This window comes from Typopeltis vanoorti, chromosome 16, assembly GCF_054136105.1.
Source record: "Typopeltis vanoorti isolate ZY-2024b chromosome 16, IOZ_Tvanoo_1.0, whole genome shotgun sequence".
Classification (NCBI taxonomy): domain Eukaryota; kingdom Metazoa; phylum Arthropoda; class Arachnida; order Uropygi; family Thelyphonidae; genus Typopeltis; species Typopeltis vanoorti.
The window spans coordinates 97,106,060-97,127,382 of NC_143564.1; the positions used below are offsets into that span (position 1 = coordinate 97,106,060).

General features: G+C 36.0%; 1 protein-coding gene across 3 annotated transcripts in view; it reads left to right on the forward strand.

Annotated features, from left to right (window-relative positions):
• The window catches only part of mute (gon-4 like protein muscle wasted), a 469,386-nt gene that overhangs the window by 102,445 nt on the left and 345,618 nt on the right, over positions 1–21,323 (forward strand). For all 3 annotated transcript variants that reach the window (XM_090406009.1, XM_090406011.1, XM_090406010.1), the window contains exon 8: positions 20,666–20,767. In XM_090406009.1, the coding sequence (XP_090262135.1) occupies positions 20,666–20,767 (102 nt within the window). The remainder of the gene's footprint in view (positions 1–20,665; positions 20,768–21,323) is intronic.

Consider the following 21,323-nt stretch of genomic DNA (forward strand, 5'->3'; position numbering starts at 1 on the left):
TTCTTCCACATTAATCTGGTAATAACCCTTGACCAACTTAAATGTCTCAATCATATTCCCTGTCTTCCTCCTGTTCATAAGGATTTGCAAATTGCATTCTCTCAGTCTGTCTTCATATCCCAAAGACCAGTTAGTCTTCTCTGGACTAACTTTCTAATATATCCTCATCACCATGAAAACCAGAGTACTAAATCTGTGCACAATATTCTATGTGAGGCCTGATCAAGGCCTCATATGGATTTGCTGGACTTAATGCATCATTCTTGGGTCTACTCTCTATACTCTTTATGCAACTGATTATTACCATTATTCATCTTATGCTCCCCCCCAAAGTGGTGCCTTCTTCTAACAGAGTTCATGATTAATTCCCTCATTCATCCATTTTACACCCATCTAATTCAGTCTTTTGACCTTCAGAATAAATTCTCACATTGATGCTGTTAAGTATCTCTCTGCTAGTTCCCATGATGCATTTATTTTTTTACTGCTTAATTCCTCATTCTATGGTGTAGCTCCAAGCTATCTCCCAAGCTTCTTCTAATCACCAATCTTTTAATTCTCTCTTATGCTCCCCCCCCCCAAAGTGCCTTCTTCTAACACAGAGTTCATGATTAATTCCCTCATTCATCCATTTGACACCCATCTTATTCAGTCTTTTGACCTTCAGAATAAATTCTCACATTGATGCTGTTAAGTATCTCTCTGCTAGTTTCCATGATGCATTTATTTTTTTACTGCTTAATTCCTCATTCTATGGTGTAGCTCCAAGCTATCTCCCAAGCTTCTTCTAATCACCAATCTTTTAATTCCACATATATTGTTTCTTGACAGAGCAAGCCACAACACAGGTGATCGTTTCATGATCACTCTTACCAGCTGGGGGAGGGGGGGTGAATGCAAAACCCCACTCACATTCACTTTCTCTGATGAAACGATCAGGTCTAAAACTCTCAATTTTCACATGCCCTCGTTTACAAACTGCCTAAGATAGTAGTCTCTCAAGAAATTCATTTTCCTTATTCCCAAATGCTGTCTCTTCATTTCAGTCTATACTGTTATAATTAAAATCACTCATAATGATCACACTTCTCTTGTTCACCAAACTAAGTTTCTTATACAATTTTTCATCACCAACCTCCACATCCCTTGGCAACATACAACTAAATATCTCTTCCTGTCAACCTTCACCCCATACCACACTACCTCAAAGCCATTGCCACTATAATTCCCCTGCCATCATCAGCAGCACTACTCCCTACCTTGTTGTTCTTTTTATCCTCGTGCAAGACATTGCACTCTTCCATTTCTATTCTAGTCAAGATGCCATTCTCATTCAACATGTTTCACTTATTCCAACAAACTTTGGGCAAACAAACTCAAGCAATGAAATAATTTAATTTCCCCTATTTTTGATGCTCATGGTATCTTACAGATAATAAACACAGCAGTTCACTTTTAGGTCTATAATCAGTCCTACCCAACCCACCTTTTGGTTGTGATTTTTCCACCACATCTGCCCTTGCCCAATCACCTTAACTACCACTTACCCCATATATCTACTCAGTCTCCACCCCTCATCCCCCATATATACTGTTCCATTCCTATGTTGATCATCCTCATATACACATTCACTAATATACTGGTGTCCAAACGCTAAGAACGAACTACCTTTTTACCTGTATGTGAAAAAATTTTCATAACTACAGCCAAATGTGGACATAAATTTATTGCCAGCATACTACTAATAAATTATATTATACAAAAAATGTTATAAATTTCATATAATTTAAATTGCAATAAAGTTACAAATTTCTTAAATACATAGTTAAGGAATTAATGTACAGTGCTTACAGAAAACTATGCAAAGAGATATTTCAGTATGGAATATGTCCACCCCAAATCACAATGCAGCTCTCACATCGTATCGCTTAGCACCAAGTGAATCAGTTGTTCTTGAGGCAAACTGGCCCACTCCTCCTTCAGAGCAAGGATAAGGTCGTGTTTGTTTTCTGGAGGGAAATTTTGAGCAGTGGTTTGTCTCCCTATTGCACCCTGACTGTGTTCTATGGGGTTGAGATCTGGGGATCTGAATATTTTGTATATTTGTTTATATAAATTACATGCAAAATTATACCCTGACTTGCACGAATTCAACTTACGCGCATTTTGTTGGTCCCACCCTACCACATAACTTCGGGGTATAACTGTATATTATTTACAAGAAATTAAAAACTATTACCTAAAATTAATATGCACAAATATGTGTTTAACAAGGTGTTAATACATTCATCTATATTAGTTTAGTTATATGTACAAAGCTCAGTATTTTATCGATATTTTAAAACAAGTTAAATAAAATTTTCAGAGGTGATTGTTAAAATCTTAAATTTTGCAGGTAAGTTTTAAAATCATAACATACATGCTGTATGTTATGTTTTTAACATAATGTATAACATGTATGTTATGTTGAAAAAATATGTTGGTATTTGAAAATGCCACTGGTTTTCCTTGCTTTTGGCCCTTTTCCACTTACCCATCTATTTGGAAAATGGCATTTAAATTTCTCAGTCATCCTGTAGACTTATGTTTCCTAATGTTGTCTGTTTCTTTAGAGTACCACTCAATGATAAATGTTATCATTAGGTGGATTAAGCTAATAGATTTGCCTGAATTATCATCATACATAAATCACTATGGAGATGCATGTGCACAAAACACTGAGTAGATAAACAGCAAACTTTAGTTAATGAACCATTTCTAATTTAGCTTCTTTTTTTTTTTTTAAATATATACATATATATCTATATATAATTTATTTTAATAGGAAGTTGTCAGAGGGTGCCTGAAAAAGATATATCTGATAATATCCACAATAAACTCACATTGGAGTTAGTAGCATGAAAAGCAAAATGTTATAGATTCAGTATTAGAAGAGGAGATATTTTTAATGAAGACTCACTCATGAAAGGTTGTAAACCTTTCAAGAGTGAGACATCACACTGGACAGCGAAATTCATATACCACCTAAAGACATTCATGAACATCCAAGTCCAAGAAGGCAGAATCAAAAATGCAGTATGTTTGTTAGAGAATGGATTTGTTATCATGGATGGCCTGATTTGCTGACTTTCCTGAGGAGGGGGAAATGAGACTGAAAAAATGCTAGCTGAACAGACAAAGGGAAATCTAAGAGAATTTTACATATGTGGTAAGTAAAAGGAAGAATGACCTTTGAGATCATTCTTCTTTTTACTTCCTTTTATTTAATAATCTTAATGAATGCAAATGGAGGAAAGTGTTAGATGCATAACAAAGAATTGAGTTAACTGTTCACATTAAGAATGTCTTTATTTTAAGTACACACATCCTTTCTTCTCCCCCACCTCCCAGCATCTTTGAATGCTGAAAAAGAACTTGATAGAAGGACAGGAGTGATTGTATGCTACATGTATGTGAGTTTGTTATAAGTATTGATTCAAACTTTTTTGACTGCAGCACACAATAGGAAATACATTTTTCATCACCACCCAGTACACACACACACAGTTTCACAAAAACAGTACATGCTCATACTATATATAATGAAGTAGTGTAGAAACAAAAATGTAACAAAATTAACATTAAATGTGATTTTATTGGCATTTAAATACAGCATAAGAAAAAATTAGGAAATATTTTATTCACATTAGTGAGTCTAGTAACCGTTTGTGTTTTATAGTTACATTTGAACACTTCTATGAAATCAGATCAAAGTCTTAAAGTTACAAAATCAGAGAGATCTGCTCTGATATTTTCTATTCTATTTCACACACACAAAAAAAGCTAGTTGCAACTCTCTGAATTGATCACATTTTGAAAAACACTGCTGAATGGGATATTGGCATGAGTGATGAAGGAAGAATATGCAAGATAATTAGCAGTGTTCTTGGCCTGGTTGTTCAACTTAAGTCTCAGCACAAGCACACTTCCTAAGAAGTGAAAGGAAGGTACGGTAATTCCATTATATAAGTGGGACTTATAGATCTTATATAGATGACAGCATATTTTTGTTGATGAGATTTTGCAGGTCTTATTTTAGCAAACATTTAGTAGATGAACAAAATGAATTTAGAAAGTGTCACTCTTGTATTGATTCAGTCTTCATTTGAAAACAGTTAATTAAAAAACAAAGGAAATTTAACCTAAATACTCCTCTCTTATTCTTAGATTATGAAAAACCCTTGGATCTAGTTAAAAGGGAAAAAACTCTTTGAAATATGAGTTAAATTGAATTATCTCCATAAAGCTGTTGGAAATCTATACGAAAAAAATGTTGTAACAGTAAAAACCAATGACATCGACAGATTGGATAAAAATAGAGCAGTGTTACACCCTGATAACTTAAGAATGTGAAAATTTCAATTATCATGATGTACCAAGAGAAGAATTAAAAACCCTGTATAGACAACTAAGTAAGCAAGCAAGCTTGTTCCTAAGCAGATATCGTTAAGAGCCTTTGAAAGTAACGAATATAAAAAATTAAAAGAAAGAAAAATATGCTTGCATCCAAGTGAAAAATATGGCTGAAATTGTTTGTTGAACTAAATGATAAAAAGAAGGAAATTTTATTACAGTTGTGATATGATAAAATAAGGTTAAGTAAAGCAAAGAAGATTAGTCATAGGATTTTGTATGTGAGAGGCTAGTTTTTACACTTGAAATAAGAGATTAAAGATTCACGTTAATTCTTGGAAAATTTTGGAAAGGGGATTAATTTAGTAGCGATTAGCTTAAACAAAAACCGAAGCTCAAGGTCATAATTCCCAAATTGAGACTTCGTCACGTGTCATTCGCATGCACACGGACCGCATGATGTTTTGACAGAAAAATGCCACTCTAATTGGAGTGAAATCGACTCCAGTAAGGTGGGAAGAAAAGAAATTGAAGAAGGTGCCAGTAGGGGTCATCGTATAAAAGGGTTAGGACCCCCCCCCCCCAAGTGGCTTTTTTCCTCAGAGTTTTCTTCACGAGTCTTCAGATAGGTCTCACGCGGTTTTCCTGAGTGACAGGTTAGGAGTTTTCTCCGTCCGACACAATAAGGAAACAAAGTGTGCAGGATTTCGATTCCGTGTTCCTGTTGTAAGAAATGAGGGATGCCATTTAGTTAAAAAGAAAGAAGATAATGTCAGTGTGTTTCATCGTCCAGTGATCGTAATGAGAGAAAGAAAATTCTATAAAGAAGTCAGTGCCCACGTGGTGAATTTCACAGCCATAGAATAGATGATCCTATGTATGTCCTTGATTGAAGAATGTAAGGTAAAGATTGTGAAAGCCCATCTTAGTGCCAAGAGAACTCAGGAGTGATAAGTTATAGAAGAGTTTGTCCTAGGAAGGTAAAATATCAGAAAAAGGTAGAGACCATTATAGAAGACCCAAGTCAAAAGGTACTGTAAAATCTCGTGTCAATTCAGATCATATGTAACTGTAGTCATTGTTCAATTACTGAACAATTGAAAGGATTAATGAATTATACTAGGACTTTAGTACATGTCAAATTAGAATAAAAAATGAGATTGCCGCTCAATGCACCACTTGTAACAACGTACGAACCTAATCATGCGGGGGGGGGTTGTTAAGTTACGAGATAAAGGTCACGACTGCATATTAGTTTCACACTCAGACATATTTTGGTAATTGCTCCTTGTTTTTGAAATTTATATCTTAAACTAAATGTCCTGAAAGGTGCAGTATAAAATAAATATTTAGGGACACTAAGGGGAGAAGAAGCTTGAATATTTGTATTTCAGTGATATCTCGCATATAGATAAGATTTGGATAAAGACAAATAGAGTTTCACATGTAAGGATAGTTGAAAGCCTAATAATCGTAAATTGGGACACAACAGCAATAAGTAAGGAAGGAGTGTAACTTGTTTCCAGTCCTTTTTAATATATGTTACTGAGATATTAAAAGAATGACTGTGTTATTTACAGATTACCATTCTTTTAATTTAATTAGAACCAAATTACTGACTAAATACATTATTATATACACATTATTATTATTATTATTATTAAGACCTCTAAGGAAGCTATACATCACCAAAACCAGCTGTCATACCTTTTCTTAAACTTATTCACACTACATGCACTCACCATTTTGAGTGGCAAAATATTCCACTTCCTCTGTGAGAGAAAAATCTAGCTCTTACCCATTTCTTAACTGTGAACAAACTTAACTTCCTGTATTTTCTCCCCACCTTCCATATAATGAAAAATTTCACAGGCAATATAACACCCATTCAGAAGTTTAAAGAACTCTATCATATCATCCCTCTTTCTCCTGTTAACCAGGGTCTGTAGTCCACATACTCTCAATCTGTTCTACCCAATACAATCTTTGTAACTCTTCTTTGCACCATTTCCACAGCTTCTTTATCCTCTTTGAACCCAGGAGACCAAATCTGTGCACAGTAGACTAAGTGAAGTCTTCTTAAGGCCTTGTAAAGAGGAAAAAGGACTTTTTTAACCTTACATGTCAAGGTTCGTTTTAACATCACAATTATTTTCTGATTTGTATTTGCAGTTTTTGCTATTTTGACCTTTGAACCTCAAACTCCTATCCGCCCTTATATCCCTAGCCTCATCAATTTTTTGTAGCCTAACTGTGCTAATATAATGTGCTACTGGAAATCTCATCATGCCAAAGGGCATAACTTTACATTTACTAACATTGAATTGATAGCCATTATCATTTGACCAAATTTTCAGCCTATTCAAATCATTATGTAAATGTTAGGTATGAGTAGCATTGCTGATTGCCCTGCCTCTCTTTACATCATCAGCAAACAACTGAAGATCCCCTGTCAGCCCCTTTATAATATCATTAATGCATAGATTGAACAATGATGGTCGAAGGACCTAACCCTGGGGAGCACTACTGGTCACCTTAATTCTGTCAAATTCATACCCATTATATACCATTCTATGATAACTATCTGTCAACTCCACTTATCAAAGTCAAGAGTATATATTTCTAACCGATATTCTCCAGTTTATGCAACAGCCTTTCATAGGATATGAAAGGCATATCATAATGCATTTCATACCCTATCCTGTCAAATTCATTAGCAAAATCCAACAGTATCAGTGTATATCCATTTCCTTTATCCAATTCACTTGTAACATTATTGTAAAATATGATCAGTTCTTAATTGCTAATACAGAAGATGAACTACAGCTTTATACAACCTTGACCAGATGCTACATTTGGAATGAAAATATCATCTGAAAAAACAAAAGTTATGACATTTAAAGAACCAATAAGAAACAAAATTGTTCTGAATAACAAACCGATTGAACAAGGTAATAATTTTATTATCATGGTATAGGGGTGCTTAATGGTCAAAGCTGTATAACTGAGAGGATTCTTCCACATGGCCTTTAAAGGAATTCAGAGAACCGACCAGGGCTTCTGACCTAATGTCCAATCCTCACCTTCTTGTAGCACACCCTGTTGGGTATCTACCTGGATACTGAACGAACGAGGATGGGCTGGCTTTGAGATATAGCCGACCAAATTGTATTCTTATTGGCTTAAACCAAAATACAAAATGATGGTACAACATGACAAAATTTCATGCCGGCTGGGGTGTCGCCCAGTTAAAAAAGGCCCCCGTTGGTTTTGCGAGGGAACCAGGGCAAACAGCGAAAAGTCAGCTACTGGAATAAATCTGAAAACATACCCCAACTCAACATCACCAGAGTTAAAGATCGGTACTATCAACATAAGAAGCCTGAATGGCAAAGAAAGGGAGCTAGCTGAGGAATTAGATAAGTACCAGATCGACATAATAAGGGTGACCTCTTCAATATGAAATTCAATTTTATCCTGCTCAAGACTAAATAGGGATCACTTCCAATTTCAAATCCTCTGTACACTCAAGTGCCCTGCACCAGGAAGAAAACATCACTATCAACAATAACATAGTCAATGAGACTTTTCTTATTCCTTGCCTCTTCTCTCCATGTGAATTTGTGCACATTTTTATGTTGGAACATGGTGTTAGTAATAACCAGTCCATGTCCTGAGCAGAAATCCCACAGGTATTTGCCATTGTTATTATCTTCGCTCTTTTCTCCAAATTTTCCCAAAATATTTTTGTATTTCTGACAATCATTTCCTACTCTGCTATTTAGATCCCCAACAAGGACCAACTTTTCCTTTTTCATTGTGTCAGTTGCTTTCTCTAAAGTCTCAAAGCATTCCCCCACTTCTACCTTAGTAGAACCTTCTGTGGGACCATAGGCACAAATAAGTCTCATTGTCTAGTTCCCCATTCTGATATTTGCTTACATCACTCTACTTGATATTGCCTGTCATTCAAGATCAGCCTCGTATTTAGTGTTGAATACTGTGGCTATTCCTTCTTTTCCTTGATTGTCATTGCCTGAATATAACATTTTGTATTTATTGCTCAGAAAGATCTCACCAGTTTTGTCTTTTTTGTTTCAGTCACCCCTGTTATGTCGATCTGGTACTTATCTAATTCCTCAGCTAGCTCCCTTTCTTTGCCAATCAGGCTTCTTACATGTTATTCTATGAGAATAACATGTAAGAAAGTTTTAAAGCGAATAAACGATGAGCAGCTCTCAGATGTGAACTGTAGACTAAAATACAGAAAGATTATTGAAGAAAAAATGAGAGTTTGACAACAATAACCACACCTAGGAGATTCAGTTGCAAGCTTTGAAGAAAACCCTGATTGATTCAGCCAGAGAGGCATGTGGTCAGGTTGTCTGCAAGGATAGAAAAATCAGAACACCATGGTGGACACAGGAAGTTAAAGAGACAGTGATGGAAAGCATATCAAAATTTCCTGGCAAATAAGTCAGCTTGTGCTCTTAGAGAATACAGAGACAAATGTAAGAAAGCTGACCACTGTATAAAACTAGCTAAACAAAAGTCATGGGAGGACTTTGGCACGAATATAGAAAATAAATATCAAGAAGGTGATAAGATATTCTGGAGGTTGTTGAAGAAGCTTAGAAATGCAGGAAAGAGTGCTGTAAAAGGAGTTAGAGATGATAAAGGTGACATGAAAACGGGAGAAAAAGATATCCTTGAAGTATGGAGTAATTACTTCGAAAAATTGCTATGTTGAAAAAACACTGACCAGGCATGCAATCAGGAATACATATCCATACTTGAAGTAGAAAAAGTCATCTTATTCTTGAAATGTGGAAAGGCAGCAGGAATAGATGATATTCAACCTGAAATGATGAAGTATGGTTGCATAAAAGTCTTACAGTGGCTGCACTGCATATTTCAGAAGGACAAATCCTGATGATTGGAGTAGAACTCTCATAGTACCCATATATAAAAAGTGAAATAAAACTGAATGTGAGAATTACAGAGGTATTTCCCTACTGAGTGTTCCTGGTAAGATTTATGCAAGCATACTTGAGAAACGGTTGAGAAGAATTATGGAAGAAAAGCTTGGTGAAGAACAAGCTGGATTCAGGCCAAATACATGTGGCAGGATCAGATCTTCACTTTACGACAAATAGTTGAGAAATCATGGGAATATAACAAAGATCTGTATTTAAGTTTTGTTCAGTGACAAAAGTGACAAGCGAGAAGCTTGTCACTTTTGTAAAATGTGACAAGCGATATATAACAATATAACAAAGTGACAAGCGAGAAGCTATTCAGAACACTACGTTTATATGATGTCACTGGGGCTTTATATCAAGCAATACTTGGTCTTTATTTGAGTTGTAAGTTAGCTTAGAATTGAAGAAAGTACAGGAAGGTGGTTTAATGTTAAATCTGATGTGAGACAAGGATGTACATTATCCCCTCTGTTATTCATTATCTATATGGATCACATTATGAAAGAAAACGGTATTAAACATGATATCAAAATTGGAGATGTTAATGTCAGCTCTTTGCTTTATGCAGATGATGTTATACTTATAAATAAATGCACTACAAGTCTGCAAGATTCCTTGACTAAATTGAATAACTGTTGTAATAGATATAGTATGAAGATCAGCAATAAAAAGACAAAGACCATGAAAATAGGTTGAATCGTTGAAAATGTCAACTGTGTTGTGAACGGATAACCTGTGGAACAAGTAAAACATTTCAGCTATTTAGGCACGATTTTTAGTGAAAACGGTAAATTAAATATGGAAATATACAACAGATTCAACAAAGCTGGTGTGGTAGGAAGTGAGCTGAATAAATTTATATGGAATAAGAGAGAAATTAGCCAAAACACTAAATTAACTGTATACAAGACAGTATTCAAGCCAATTTTAACGTTTGAGTCTGAGAGCTGGGTCAGAAGTAAAACACTTGACCAAAGACAAGAGACTGCAGATATGAGAGTCCTGAGAAAGATTAGAGCACAGATGGCATCAATGGCAATATCATATTAAATACGAGGATATTAGGAAAGAACTTGACATTGTCAGCTTCCAGGAATATTTTAGCAGAGCTAATCTTAGGTGATATAGTCACTTAAACAGAATGGGCGAGGAAAGATTAGTAAAATGTTCTCTGCCAGGTTGGCAGGAAAACAACCCAGAGGAAGACCGAGATATAGGTTAATTGATACGGCACAAAGTGCCTTAGACGATAGAAATATAAGATCTGATAATATTGGAGTCTTGACAAGTAACAGACTGATTTGGAGGAAAGTTGTAGATAGGATGCTAGTAATGATGTAATTTTTTTCATGTAGTACTATCATATCCTGTACACCCCCTTCAGGGTACATTGCAGGAATTTGATGATGATAATGATGAATATAAGCAGCACTGAATAAACAATTCTGAAACATAAAATTAATAAATTCACAAAAATTATAGGCATGATTAATGATGTATTTAAACCAAATTTAGTACAAAGTAATACAAGATTAAGAATATTCAATATTTTAGTTAAACTATGTTATATTATATGGAAGTGAAACGTGCACAATATTAGTAAGATCACAAAAAATTTTACTCACAAGTAGTATGTATTGTCGTAAAAGTTGTGTGTAATTTTTCCCCCCCATCATTTTACATGTATGTCTCTTCCACTGCTTGCTAGCCAATTACTAGTTGTCCATGTCAAGAAGAATTGGTTCATTTCACTCTTATCTGTTGAATACTGCAGTTACATTTTGGAGAGGAATTATTTTAACAAATGCTTGTTAAGATTTTTATCTATGCATCTCATATGATGAAAGAGTTTCTCCTCATTTGAAATATCTGAAGAAACATCTAGACAACTCACTAACAGAGTCTTTGATTTCCTTAACTATTTTTTTGTTTAACAACATCAGTAGCCGACACAAATTTTTTACTTTTCATGTAATTTTGATACTGTTCTGTTACTGGCCATTTACTCATTTTTGAAATGAGTAAATGGCTTATTAAATTTTGCTTTATAATAGTATGTGTTAAAAAGGCACTTCAGATGTTCAAACATTTTAGAATTCATCTTTCTTTGAAAAGCAGTTAGAGATCTATTTCCTGAGCCATTTCTATCCAAGTCTGTATCACAGCATTTTTTTATAAAAATTGGGTGTCTCGTGAAACCTAAATATTTCTGCTTTAAAAAGACCTAAAAAATCTTGTAGTAATCTAGAGTTTCTGTAAGCAGTCCCAAGATGTTTTTTATATCTTGGGACTGCTCACATGGAATGCAACTTCATCTTCGTAGAACCACCATTTAAATTCCTTGCACCATTTGTCTAGAAAGCATGTCTTGATTGTCTTTAGTTGATGATACACAACAGAAGTTTTTAGTTTACTCTGGTTCCTGTACCTTTTGAAAAGTGCAAAACAGCACGTACAAAACTGTACCTGCCATTTTGCGCTTTACAAAAGCAAAATGTGTAGTTTGCATTCCTTTCATTTATTGTCCATAATGAAGGGCAAATTTATATAAATTATCCATAAAATAATTCCGGGAATGACAAGTTTATGAAAGCTACAGAAAATGAAATAAATAATGCAATCCAGTCTCTGACTTGGGGTTTTGCAAGATAATTGTGTTTTTTTTTTTTAAATAACACTATTGAAACCCCTTTTCAATATATATGCTCACCAACATAATTATAATAAGTTCATGTTGTGAACTGTGAGCTTACAACAATACTGTATTATAACTGCACACAAATGAAAACTGGTCTTGTTAAATTAATTTTTTTTTCTTTAATGTTACACAAAATAAAATGTTTGAGAATACTTTTTTATAGTACTTCACATTTTGGAAACAGCTGTAATTTATATTATTAAGCTAATTTATCTTTGAGAGTATCTCTGTTCATACTAACTTTTGGCAGGAACAGTCTATGAAGGAATTAACTTAAGGAATGATTAAATCAATACATAAGATGCTATCTCCTGGTTGAAAACAAAACTTCTTTATCACATTCATTGGAGGCCACCCATGATCAGATAACTAGATAGTGAATGAGTTGATGTTTAAAAAAAAAAGTGTAATTTATGCAAAGAATATAAGGCAATACATTTTCCTTGCATTTAGAATGAGGTTGAAAATTCATAATAATAAATAATTATTATTTAATATATATTATAATTAACATCATTAATCAGGTGATTGTGGATATCTATTGGATGCATGAATATTCTTCCACTTCTGCATCTTTGTTGTGCTTTGCATAACAAAGTGGGAGAATAGTCTAAAGTAGGTGATGATTCCATAATAATAAATACATTTCTGCTTCACAAATAACTTGAGAAATTGCAATGAGCATTTTCATGAATCATTTAGCTCACTTTAGTGAAAAGACACCCATGGGACTTCCATATTTACACACAACATATATGCTACAATAAAATACCAATTTATTAATCATATTAATAAATATTTTGTTTTATGCCTCATAAAACATTACTGTGGATCACAGAATAATTGAAATTTGAATACAGACCAACAGTGAGAACATGCATTACATTGGAACCTTTTTTAGACATGCAGTTATGTAGTAGCTAGGATGAAGCATTGTTGGGATATATATTGCCTGGAAAAAAGTCAGTAGACATCCCTGTGAATGAGGTGCATCATGCAATGTAACGTCGCATGTTTGTAACCAGTATAAATTGGAGGAATGTGATGCTTCCAAGCCAGTGCAACTATGTCTGGGTGAAATGGCTACAAGAAGGGAACTGGCAGAATTTGAAAGAGGCATTGTGATAGATGCCATGTTGTAGGCTTATCTGTTTGACAAATTGGGCCATGCCAGTTCAACAGTCAGTGATACCATACTGAGATGGAAGAGCAGAGATTAACTGCAACTGCTACCTGCATTGGATGTCCCACCACATTCATTGAATGTAACTGTAGGGTGTGCTATGAAGGATAATATGTAAAAATCACCATTCGTTGGCTAACACATTGAATGCAGAGCTCCGGGCATAGACTGGTACACAAATGTGCACAAAAATATTCAGAATTGAGGTTCACAACATGGGTTCATTGTAGGACCACAATATGCAGGTCCCTCACTGCCTGAACCAACATGCAGCATCATGTTCAGTGAGACTTGGCTTAGAAAGCTATGTTATGGAGTGACGAATCACGCTACACTACATCCTCCACCAAGCAGATGGGTTGGTGGGTGTGGCAGATCCCTTGTGAATGTTTCTTACCAGAGTGTGTAACCCCAACTGTGAAATTCGGAGATGGTTGTGTGATGTTATGGTCCTATTTTTCCTAGTTTGGTCTCAGAACTATGTTTGTGGTGCATGAACATTGCACCTTGAGAGGTATTTTAACATTCTGGACAAGCAGTGCTTTCTATTTCATATTATTTCTATGCACTAGCCATTGTTTCTTTCAGCAAGAAATGCACCATGTCATAAGGCTGACACTGTAACTGCATTGTTCATAGGTATGAACATCACACTCTGGAATGCCCTCCAGAGTCTTGATCTTCACCCCATTGAACATCTTTGGGATGAACTGGAGCATTCAGTGAGGTCAAAGGACATTGCGCACAACAGTCCAGGATCTTATATGCCTTGTAGGATTGCAGTCATCGCAGCAGGAGGTCCTACATCTTATTAAGGTCGGTGCCATGTCTGTTTGTTCCTCAGACTATATATAAAAAAAGATTCAATTCAGTTGAGAATAATAATTTACCAAACGTTTGGAACAGAAGGGCAATTATTACAATTTAAGTTAGACCTACATTGGCCTAACTTAAATTGTAAAGCTTCAGCATAGGAATTTGGTTAAATAAGACAAGTTGCACGAACACAGAATTTGATCAATACCAGTAGGTATCAGCCATAGTGGCACTTTATCTTTTGGAGAAGTATTCAAAGATTGCACATTTGGTTAATGAACTTGAAGCTGGCTGTGAGTAGGAATTTCTTCAAAATCCTTCATTCCACATACTTGAAATAAATGCCTTAAGGAGTTCTGCAAACTTCTTCCTTTGTAGGATGTTGAGAGAAAATGTCATTGGTTTTTATATTTTTTTTTGGGGTTGTAACCAAGTTAATAGAACTATTAACCTGTTAGCTGAAATTTGGTATGAAAATGAACAGTAAAAAGACAAAACTATGAAGTTAGGCAGGAATATTGCTACCAATATTCCTTCCTATTCAGGTATCATTTTTAGTGAAGTAGCAAATTAAATAGGAAAAGAAAATAAATTCTAACCCAGTTGTATATAAGATGGTGTTCAAACCACTTTTAACTTAGAGATCCAAGAGCTGGGTTAGAAATAAAACAATAATCTATTTAGACTTATTTGCTAGTTTGAACTTGTTATGAGGCTTGGTGGAATAAATACTGCACGTATAGTTAACCTTTCGTCTAAAAAGCTTGTCCTTAGCCTCGGTCACAACTTTCCAGTAGCTCTGTCTCAGGTTTCATGCAGCACATATAACATGGTATTTATAACTTGCCTCCTGCAATCGGCAATAATATCAGGCTTGACATAGCAAACATCCTTTCTCAAACTTCACTGGGGATTGAGACAGCCTTCCTGTGTTCCCACGCCAGTAGTGTTGCCTTGTGGTACATTGTTGGTGCTTCAGACAAGGCGTCCATAGGTTTCCAAGCCTGCTGGACTACTCACAATTATGATGAATACAAAACACAAAAAGTTCCATGCCGGTTCGATCATTGCCCAGAATAACAAGGATTGCGTTGCTTGTTTAGGTGGAGGGTAAGCTTCGAAAAATATGTTACAGTCCCCTAATCAACACTACCTCAAGATATGTTCCCTAAATATAGAAGGGCTATCTAAATCCAAAGCCGAAGTCATCGGCAAAATAACCAAAGATAAAGCAATTGACGTCTTGGCTCTCCAGGAAACCCATGTGCCTGACTCAGCCCTCAATAGACTAAAGATCCCAGGACTCCTTCTCGTGTCTTATAACTGCCACCTCAAACATGGCCTAGCAACCTATATCCGGCCTGGTCTCAAGGATATAACCCAAAGTGTTCCTGATACAGAATACTCCATAGGTATTAAAGTTAAAAATATCACCATATACAATGTCTACAAACCTCCATCACAATCCTGGCCTGATCAGATGGACCGACCTCCTCCTCCTCACCCTGCTATCTATGTTGGCGATTTCAATTCCCATCATACCATGTGGGACTATTCCTCTAACAGCCGGGATGGTAATAATCTAGCTAACTGAATGGATACATATAACTTGTATTTGAATTATGATGCCAAGCAGGACGGCACACTTTACTCGCCAGATGGAACAGAACCTACACCCCAGATCTGTGCATAGTCACTAAAGACTCCGAAGACTACCATCAACCAGAACCATCCTTAACAGATTCCGTAATAGTCAACATCGTCCTACATTAATAGAGATAGGAACATCAATCTCAGTCATCAGCGGAACACCAATCGTTAGATGGAATCTCCTCAGGTCCAACTGGACTGCATTTCAGAAACAAATCGAGCAAACCATTAGAGGCTTGATGGAATAAATGCTGCACTTTCACCCACCCTAATTGCTATCCTAGATTTGTTAAACTATTCAAATCTGCAGCAAAAGCCTCTATACCTAGAGGCTACAGAAAACAATATATCCCATGCTGGAGTAGAGAAAGTGAGGAACTCCTAGCCAAATATGAGGAAACTGAAGATCCAACTATCAAAGTTGGATCTTCAGTTTCACATTCACTATCAAAGTTGCTGAGGAGCTCATATCAATCCTCAATAAAAACAGAAAGGAAAGATGGATCTCAACTATCAATGAACTTGATTTCGTCACATCTAGTTGGAGAAGCTGGTCACTTCTGAGAAAATTAGGTGGAGCAGAGCCAACAACACAAAACAACAGAGATAACCCCTGATCAAATGGCTAACCATTTATTGAAAACCTCCAAGATTCATCCCAGCTCTACCAGGAAAATTGCTGTACAAGCTTCCACCAGATGGTGGAAGGTTTCCATCCTGAAGATGGAACCGGAGCTTCCTGAACTCGTACACCCAGTATCTCGGGAAGAGGTACAAATAGCCTTAAAACTTATCAAGAATGGCAAAGCTGCAGGAGCGGATGGTATACTCCCTGAGAGTTCCTAAAACATCTTGGTCAACATGGCCAAACATGGCTGGCTGCCTTTTTCTCAGAAATCATCATGACTGGTAAACTACAAAAGCTGTGGCAGGAAGCCAAAAATAATTGCCGTGTCCAAACCAGGGAAAGACCCAAATGATGTGAAAAACTTGCGATCTATCTCCTTGCTTTGCACCACCTTTAAGCTCTTTGAAAGAATTCTCCTTAAAAGAATTTCACCACTCATTGAAAGAGCACTACCAACTGAACAAGCTGGCTTCAGGCCAGGAAGAAATTGCTGTGACCAGGTCCTGGCTCTGACAACTCAAATTGAAGCAGGCTTCCAGAAGAAACTTAAATCTGGAGTCACTTTTATTGACCTAACATCTGCTTATGACACTGTCTGGATCAGGGGCCTCCTCCTAAAACTAGGAAATATTATAAAGTGTAAAAAAAACACTTTCCAACTTTTGATTCTATTCTCTCCAACAGAAAGATCCAGGTCCATATTGGCAGAAAAAAGAGCAGGCCCAGATTCCTTCACATCGATCTTCCTCAGGACTCTGTGTTATCCCCTATACTTTTTAACATCTATGTGTATGATCTACCTCATACCAGATCAAGCAAGTATATGTATGCCGATGACCTAGCGATCTTACATCAATCCACCTCCTTTACTAACCTAGAATCAACCTCAAATACAGAACTGAACACCTGGCAAGAGTTCTTTAAGCAGTGATACTTGAAGCAAAATCCAACGAAAACAGTGTCCTCAGTATACCACCTGTACAATACAGAGGCGAATCGACAACTGAACCTTTCTTTCTGTGGAAAAATGGTAGAACACAAGCCTCACCCAAAATACCTTGGGGTGAGCCTGGACAGAAGCCTAACCTATAAAAGGCACATCATCAACCTCTCCAATAAAATTGAAATAATATCATTTCAAGGCTTTCTGGGACAACCTGGGGTTGTGGTGCAGAAGTCCTAAGGTCGCCTGCACTAGCCCTCACATTCTCTGCAGCAGAATATTGTGCCCCTGTCTGGGAAAGAAGTGCCACACTAACATTATAGACACCCAGCTAAACTCTATCATGCTCACAATTAGTGGGACAGTGAGAAGCACCCCTCTCTCCTGGCTGCCTGTTCTATCTAACATTGCTCCACCACACATACAGAGAAGACAATCCTCGATTAAGGAATTTAATAAAGCAGTGAGCAATCCACTCCTGCCCCTACATCAGACTCTCATAAACCCACCTAGTCTATGCCTCAAATCTAGAAAGCCTCTCTGGTCCATGGATGAACTCTCTTCAGCTGCGCTGCCATCAATATCTGACATATGGAGAGAATACTGGTCCAACAATCTTCCAATAAACGGCTTCCTGGTAGAGGATCCCTGTGCTCGGCAGCCTGATTTTGATCTTCCTAGGAAGATTTGGTCGTCAATAAACAGGATCAGAATTAGTCAGGGCAGATGTGGCTACCTTCTACATAAATGGGACTGTCAGATCACCCTTATTGTGATTGTTCTCTCGTGGCTCAAACGATTACTCATATTGTGTACGACTACCCAAGGCACCAATTTCACAGTGGTAGTCTACAGGACGGATGAGGCCTTGAATTGGCTTTCCAGCCTGGACCTTGACCTGTAGTTGGTGCGGCGGTGGTTATGGAGGAAGCAGAAGATCACGGTCCCGTCTCAACACGAAGACGTTATTCTCGTAGTCGCTCTCATAGTCCTCGCCATAGTATCAACAGAACTCCTTGCGTTAGAAGATGATGATGCAATGTGAAATGGGCCCCCTCTAATGGATCAAGTTTTCTCACACAACTGCTCTCTAATTAAACCTAGGATACAGCTGCATTTATGTTGTGAAGTGTGAGAACATGCAGCTTTATCATACTTGTTATAGTAGGACGACAATTGTCCCTGGCTTGATTATGATAAGTTACTTTTGCTTTATTTAAAAAAAAAAAAAAAGAAAGAAAGACTTTAGAAAGCTGGGTTTTCTTGGCAGTGATCTTCTATAATCAGAAGATTATATTCACAGAAGGCAAGATGAATGTCTTGCTGAGAGACTACACTACTTATACACCACTAGATTATGATTCCACCAATTTTCGAAAGAAAACATTAAAAAGGCTCCTTAAAAATGTCATATCTTGGCCTCATGAAATAGTTTAAAAAAAAAAAAAAAAAAACCTCGCTCTTTACTCATCCCCCTGTATATATGGATTGCTAAAAATTCATAAATGCAGAAACCATCTCCATTCCTGAATAGCTACTGACTCTCCCTCTTTTAAGTTAGCCAAATAGCTAAATTCTTAACCATGCTTACAGGTCATTTTTCTTTTTATATTAAAAATTCTACTTATTTTAAATCTTTAATCCAAAATTTAGTTTTAGAAAATTATATGTTTAACTTTGATGTCACCTCCCTTTTTACCAATATCACTCTTTCAGAAACTCTAAATAATCTTACTATTCATTCATTCTAGCTAATTCATTTGGAAATATACTATTTATTAAAAGATTAAGGGTATAGCCATGGACCCCCCCAGCTAATTATTATATGAAGCATTTTGGAAAACATGCTCTTGATACTGCTGATCTTGAACATTCTCCTTCTATCTGGTTAAGATACATTGATGATGTGTTCTCTGTTTAGCCACACAGTTCGGACACGTTACTCTTCCCTCCTCCATCTCATCAGATAGCACCCCAGAATCCAGTTCACTATTGAAAAATAAAATAATAATAGTCTATTTAAATTAAGGGATATTAAAATCTCACATTATTTCAAAGCCGAATAAGAAATTCAAAGATAGGAATCAAAGAGTTTCATGCTGAATATAGCAAACTATAAAAGTTTCTGCAGACTGTAACGTAAGCTAAAGAACATAGTTCAACACTAGGACAACTCATTGCAAAGGTGGGTAAAGTTCTGATCACTATTCTTTATTTCCCGTAATGCAAAACTCTTAGGAGATGTTCGATGTTATACATTATGGTGGAAGGTCACTACCAGACCGATTTCGACCTTTATTGAGGTCTCATCAGTGACTAGGCAGACCTAGATAATACTGAGGTTATAGCAAAGAGAACATATATACTTTGCTATACAAGTTGTCAAAAAGGTGCACCCATAAATTACTTAATGTATAACATCAAACATCTCCTAGGAGATGTGTTTTGCATTATGTGAAATACTAAGAATAATGATCAGAACTTTACCCACCTTTGCAACAAGTTGCCCTAGTGTTGAATTATGTGCTTTAGCTTACATTGATTCCTATCTTTGAATTTCTTATCCGGCTTTGAAATAATGTGGGATTTAATACCCCCTTAATTTAAATAATGTTACATCGCCGAAGTGAAGCCTATTGGCTCTTTATTTAAGTAATTTATGGCTGCACCTTTTTGACAATTCGTATAGCAAAGTATGTAAGTTCTCTTTGCTATAACCCCAGTATTATCTGGTCTACCTACTCACTGATGAGACTTCAATAAAGGTCGAAACCGGTCTGGGTAGTGACCTTCCATAATGTATAACATCAAACATCTCCTAGGAGATGTGTTTTGCATTATGGGAAATACTAAGAATAGTGATCAGAACTTTACCCACCTTTGCAACGAGTTGCCCTAGTGTTGAACTATGTGCTTTAGCTTATGCTACAGTCCGCTGAAACTTTTATGGTTTTCTATATTTGGCATGAAACTCTTTGATTCCTATCTTTGAGTGTCTTATTCGGCTTTGAAATAATGTGGGATTTAATATCCCCTTAATTTAAATAATGTTACATCGCCGAAGTGAAGCCTATTGGCTCTTTATTTAAGTAATAATAGCCTACTTTTTCTAGATACTCTAATTACACATCTTCCCAATGCACCCTTTCTTTCTCATTTTAAAATCACGTTATTTATTAAAAATGCAAAACACTGTTTATTGAAATATTTAAAGAAGAAAATTATGCAATAGAAAGGTTGAAATGCCAGCATGTTAAGACTGAATAGATAATATAGTTTATATTAAGTATATTATGGTAATATTTGTAATATAAACTGTTATCACTTTTATTGTTTAATAGCTTCTGTTGTCTTCTTTTTTTCGGTATAATAGCCATGGTCTGCTACAGTAGATATGCCTAAAGATTCAGAAGATGAACAATTTTCTGATGAAGAGAACACTTCTGATGACTATGAACTACCTGAAAAAGAAGAGGTATTGAACTTATTTAATATAACAAAATTAAATGCATAGGATTAGAAAATGAATGAGTATATTATGAAAATGCATTTCTTCAAAAGTAGTTAGTAATTTTAATTATGAGATGTCATAATTAGCAGTACTTAATAGTGTTTTCTCTTTCTTAATAGGTAGAGGTAGGTATCAAATGTGCAGGGTGTTTTAAATTAAAGTCCCTATTCAGAGCTATCTATAGAGAGAACCAGTAGGTGAAATACCCCAACTAGATCATGGCGAAAAGGTTTTGACAATAAAAAAAAAGTTCAAAAAGGACTGATAAGGAAAATATGGCTCTGTTAGCCAGAGAAAATTACGTTGATGTTAACTTGATGGTATGTGATTGTGACATGATTTAGAGTCAGTGGCAAACAAAGTTATTCAGTGATGCTCTTTTCATAAAATAATGTGATACAAAAACATCACAGAGTTGACATTCTGCAAGGAACTATCAAGGAAATCTGGATGATCAATGAAGGTGATGTTTAATGTGTTCGTGTTTGTACAGAACCAATAGCTTATTCTGCCATACAGC